This window comes from Dufourea novaeangliae, unplaced genomic scaffold (genome assembly GCF_001272555.1).
Source record: "Dufourea novaeangliae isolate 0120121106 unplaced genomic scaffold, ASM127255v1 scaffold1084, whole genome shotgun sequence".
NCBI lineage: Eukaryota > Metazoa > Arthropoda > Insecta > Hymenoptera > Halictidae > Dufourea > Dufourea novaeangliae.
Genome location: NW_015374938.1, coordinates 1 through 5,700, shown reverse-complemented (window position 1 = coordinate 5,700; position 5,700 = coordinate 1). Strand labels below are relative to the sequence as shown.

Here is a 5,700-nt window from a genome sequence, read left to right as displayed (position 1 = left end):
AGGACAGAACGAGAACAGAACGAGGACAGGACGAGAATCGAGACGAGATCGAGGAACGAGACGAGAGCCAGACAACCGCTCACGGAAGCTGCTGATCGCTGTAGTGCTGGACCGTCCGACTAAGCGAGCCTTCCACACATTCCTGTCTACGTCCGGTGAGTCGAGTTTCATTCATTCCTTAATTTGCGTCAAGTTTTAAAATGTCAGAGGCAGACAATCTCCGTAAACTCATAGAGGAGCGCGGTCATGTTAAGGGTGCGCTCACGAGGTTTAAGAAATTCTGGGATGAACAGGGCAGGATTGCAACAATCGAATCTCTTCAAGAGCGACTCATCAGAAATGTGCCGTTGATTGACAAATTCGACGCAATACAAGACCGCATTGAGGCACTTATAGTAGGGACGCAGGATGAAGACGCGCATAGACAGTTCAGGAATGTATTCGAGACTATATATTTTGAGGTCATTGGGGGGTTGCGGGCACACATACAGCGTGCACAAGCGCCGGCTTTGAATGTTAACACGCATCGCACGTTAAATCTTACGTCTGCATCTCCCACGGTTTCTGAGACTGCGAATACAGTTAGACTGCCAGCTATTCCAGTGCCCAATTTTCATGGATGTATTGGGGAGTGGGTCTATTTTCGTGACAGCTTCGAATCACTGGTAAACCGAAACGAAGCGTTGAGTGGTATGGACCGTTTCCATTATTTGAAGTCCGCGGTAAAAGGAGAAGCTGCTCGTGCTCTTAAGTCATTGCCCATGTCCGAGGATAACTACGATGCCGCATGGAAGCTTCTAAGCGATCGGTACGAGGACACTAACGAACTAATTGACTATCACGTGGGATCGGTTTTCGATTTATCGCCGATGGTGAAAGGTTCACCAGTGAGCCTTAGGCAATTGCTGGACGATTTCAGCAATCATTTACGATCGTTAAAATCACTGAAGGAACCGGTAGATTCATGGGACACGTTATTGGTTCATTTGTTAAGTACGAAGTTAGATGCGCGAACAAGCGAAGCATGGGAAAAACGGGTATCGGAGTTAGGGGAAAGGAAAAAGTTATCTGACTTGCGGAGTTTTCTTGAACAAAGATACAAGTTTATTGCAAAGGCAACGAGGGCAAACCAGGCAGGCTCAGGTTCACCGAACAGTAAATTCAGCGAACAGAAGCCGCGAACCCGGTCGGTAGCGTTGGTTAACGCCGAGACGGGCAAATGTCCATTGTGCGCCGCCGGTCACACATTACCACAATGTACAGAGTTTAAGGCATTGGCGATTAATGCTCGCATAAAATTGGTAAAGAAATTGAGGGTATGTTTCAACTGTTTGCGAGGGGGTCATAGTTTCAAGACCTGCACTCAAGGTTCCTGCCATCAGTGTCAGGCCAAACACCATACGCTGATTCACATTACCAAGTTGAGAAAATCGAGTTCAAATTCGAGTATCGAAAAGGTTTCCACCGAGGAAGCAACCTCGTCTCAGAGCTATGTTGCTCATAGTTCCGACGGGTCAGAGCATGTATTCTTATCCACTGCAGTTATCTATGTTATGGATGATAGGGGTAGGAAACATGAATGTAGGGTCTTACTCGATCAGGGGTCGCAGGTGAATATTGTAAAAGAGTCGTTCGCAAGGCGAGTAGGCTTGACGTGGGAATCAGCACGGTCTTTGATTTCGGGCATAGGGGCCACTGACGCAGGTACAAGCGTTAGCGGCCAATTGCAGGTACGGATCGCGTCGCGATGTACAGGTTACCGTGCTAAGTTGCCGTGTATTGTAATGAAGAAAATTACATCGGATATTCCTAACTTTCATGTTTCGAGGCAGGTGTTAAATGTTCCATCGCGTATTCACCTCGCGGATCCTCAATTCGACACACCTCACGATATTGACCTCCTTATCGGGAATGGTTATCTGTGGGATATCATGTGTGTAGGCCAGCATAGATTAGGACGTGGGTTACCGGTCTTATTGAAAACACAGTTGGGTTGGGTGTTCGGGGGACGCATGCAGGGGCCCGTTGAATCCCAGGCGCAGATCTGTGGGTTGATTACTAACGATCAGCTGAATGCTCAGTTGACACGGTTCTGGGAAATAGAGCAAGTTTCGACAAACAATGACGCGAACAATCACCCGTGCGAGGATCATTTCATACAAACGGTCGCACGAGACAGGGACGGGCGATATATGGTGACGATTCCATTCACCGACGGTATTCGGGATCTGGGCGATTCTTTCAACATGGCCGAGCGACGATTTCTTAATATAGAAAGAAAGTTAATTAGGTCACCGATCTTAAGGCAAGAATATCGCGAATTCATGCGAGAATACGAAAGACTAGGGCACATGTCGAAGATACTACGGGATGGTCATTCGGTTGCAAAGCCAGTTTATTACCTGCCGCACCACGCCGTAACGAAGGAGACTAGCACCACGACAAAGGTGCGAGTAGTTTTCGACGGGTCCGCGAAGACGTCCACGGGAGTATCGTTGAATGAGATACAGCGTGTCGGTCCAGTAGTTCAGGACGATCTAATTTCAATTTTAATTCGGTTTCGGCAATTTCCCGTCGTGTTAAATGCTGACATCGCGAAGATGTATCGGCAAATTTTGATAACGCCCGAGCAACGTGGTCTTCAACGTATTCTATGGCGAGAAGAACCCACGCAGCCACTTGCGACATACGAACTCAACACGGTCACGTATGGTACTGCATCAGCTCCGTTTTTGGCCACTCGTGTTTTGCGGCAGGTCGGTTTAGACAATATCGACACATATCCAATTGCGAGTCACATAATTATGCAAGATTTTTATGTCGACGATTTGCTTACGGGCGCGGACACGATAGAGCAGGCCAAAGTGTTAAAACGGGACGTCAGTAGGTTGTTAAGGGAAGCAGGGTTTGAATTGAGGAAATGGGCATCAAACGAGCCAACAGTGGTTGACTCGGTGTCAGACAAACCAAAGGACATTGTTTCGCAGGCGGAGAAGGATCCAAGAACCCTTGGATTGTTGTGGGGCCCACTGACCGATGAGTTGCGAATCGCGATAAAGGATAGAATCACGACACGAGTAACGAAACGCGTTATTTTATCCGAACTCGCGAGAATATTCGACCCGCTCGGCTTAGTGGGTCCAGTTGTCATTAGGGCAAAATTGCTGATGCAGTTGCTGTGGCAGCTGAAGGTGTCCTGGGATGAATCGGTTCCGCAAAGAATTCATGCAGAATTCCAGGATTTCCAATCAGAGTTACAATCTTTACGACAACTTGCGATACCCCGACTCGTACTAGGGCTGAATTCTACACAGGTAGAAATTCACGGTTTTTGTGACGCTTCTGAGAAGGCCTACGGTGCATGCGTGTACCTGCGCACGGTCGACGGGAGGGGTAAGGGTACAACTCATTTATTGTGTGCCAAATCGCGAGTGGCACCCCTAAAAACAATAAGCCTGCCGCGACTAGAACTTTGCGGGGCCTTATTATTAATGCATTTAGTCGACAAGGTGCGAACCGCGTCTCGGATTGCCATAGCTCGGGAGTTTTATTGGAGTGATTCCATGATCACGCTTGCCTGGGTGAAGGGATCTCCTAATCAGTGGAAGACATTTGTCGCTAATAGGGTTACGGAGATCCAAAACTTATCACAGGGCACGTGGTGTCATGTGGGATCCGCTCAAAATCCTGCGGATCTCCTATCGCGAGGAGTGCGGCCGTCCGCTTTGCAAGACTTGGGTCTTTGGTGGAACGGCCCATCGTGGCTGCAACAATGTCCACCCGAGTGGCCGGTCACTGGTCAGTTACCTATCGAGGTGCCAGAGGGAAGGGCCGTAGTGTGTACTGTTCTCAAGGGAGAGACAAACACAAACTCTAGTCTCTTGACGCGATTCTCACACTACGCGCGATTAATTCGGGTGGTCGCGTATTGTTTACGGTTCTGCCATAACGTCCGTACCCGTAAAATTCACAGGGATGCTTCGGGTGCTTTCAAGAACAGCCAGATAAGTAGATCTCCGGAATCTTTTGTTAGGTTATCCATTAGGGACTTAGAGTTGGCCGAGGTTGCCATTCTTAAACTGGTCCAGAAAGCAGCATTTGGTCAAGAGTTAGCAGACTTGCGTTTAGGTAAAGTGGTCGGCTCTTCAAGTACGGTACGCTGTCTAAATCCGGGTTTAGACGACAAAGGACTCCTCAGGGTGGGCGGTAGGCTCGGCAATTCCGAATTAAGATATGAGCAGCAACATCCGGTGATTTTACCAAAGGACAGTCCTATCACTCGAGCAATCATTCGTCGTGAACACGAACGAAGTTTGCACGCGGGATGTGAAGCGGTCTTATCAGCGATTCGGAGGCGATATTGGCCACTGGCCGGCCGAAGCGTCGTCAAGAGTGTTTTAAGAACTTGCGTAAAATGCTGTAGGACAAATCCAAAGGGTGTTGCTTACTTAATGGGTCAACTACCTGCGGCACGAGTCCGAGTTAGAGCTCCATTTTTGAGCACTGGGGTGGATTATGCAGGGTCCCTTTTATGTAAAGGACCAGACGCGCAGTAAAACGGTTACGAAAGCGTATTTATGCCTATTCGTGTGTATGGTAACGAAGGCTGTTCATTTAGAGCTGACGATAGATTTAACGACAGATGCATTCCTGAATTGCCTAAAACGTTTCATCGCGCGCAGGGGGCGATGCCGGGATTTGTACTCTGATAACGGGACGAATTTTGTTGGAGCACGCAATGAAATGCAACGATTGCAAGGGTTTCTTTCAAATAATTCAAATCAGCGGTGCATTTCTGACTTCGCATTAACGGAAGGAATAGATTGGCATTTCATTCCTCCCCACGCTCCTCATTTTGGCGGACTGTGGGAAAGTTCAGTGAAATCCGCGAAGCGTCACTTGTTGAGAGTTATTGGAGAGACACGGTTGACGTTCGAAGAATTATACACGGTATTGACGCAAATTGAAGGGTGTATGAATTCTCGGCCACTCTATCCTATGTCCACCGATCCTTCTGATTTGACTCCTTTGACTCCTGGGCACTTCCTTACAGGAGGCCCATTAACTGATCTCCCTTCTCCTGACGTCACTGACGTCAAAGTGAATCGCTTGAGTCGGTTTCAGTTGCTGCAGGCGATGTATCAGCACTTCTGGAGACGATGGCAACAGGAATACCTCCACCATTTGCAGCAGCGGAACAAATGGAAGGTTGACATTCCGGATCAGTTTGGAGTAGGAACCATGGTGGTCCTCAAGGAGGACAATCTTCCTCCCTTGCGGTGGAAGCTGGGCCGAATCACGGAGCTTCATCCCGGTGCGGACCACGTAACCAGGGTTGTGTCGGTACAGACTGCAAATGGACCTGTGAAGCGGCCAGTCACGAAGATATGTGTCCTGCCCCTGGACGAAGACATCTCAGCAAGCCAAGCTGAACCCGGAGGATCATCAGATCACAACGCAACTCTTTAAAGGAGTTTTATCGAACTCGTCATAACCGTACATGGACATTACTCCGACAGAATTAATATTATGATATTGTTTGTACCTTGTATAAATAGAGTTAAGTTGTTTATAGTCTTCTACTCGTAATATCCTGTCGCGTTACAATTAGTAATTCATGTACATAGTTTAGTGTTGTTGTTGGTTTAGTTATAGTATTTTGAACGAGAGCCGTTCAAGGTGGGCGGCATGTTCTGGAAC

General features: G+C 48.1%; 1 protein-coding gene across 1 annotated transcript; it reads left to right on the top strand.

Annotated features, from left to right (window-relative positions):
- The first annotated feature begins 200 nt into the window (after positions 1-200).
- LOC107193229 lies at positions 201-4,556 on the top strand. Its single transcript, XM_015582632.1, has one exon. It carries the CDS (start codon positions 201-203, stop codon positions 4,554-4,556), a length of 4,356 nt encoding a protein of 1,451 aa, XP_015438118.1.
- Positions 4,557-5,700: the final 1,144 nt, after the last annotated feature.

Coding starts and splice junctions, on each gene's coding strand:
- LOC107193229 (XM_015582632.1), top strand. CDS start 201: ATGTCAGAGGCAGACAATCTCCGTAAACTCATAGAGGAGCGCGGTCAT.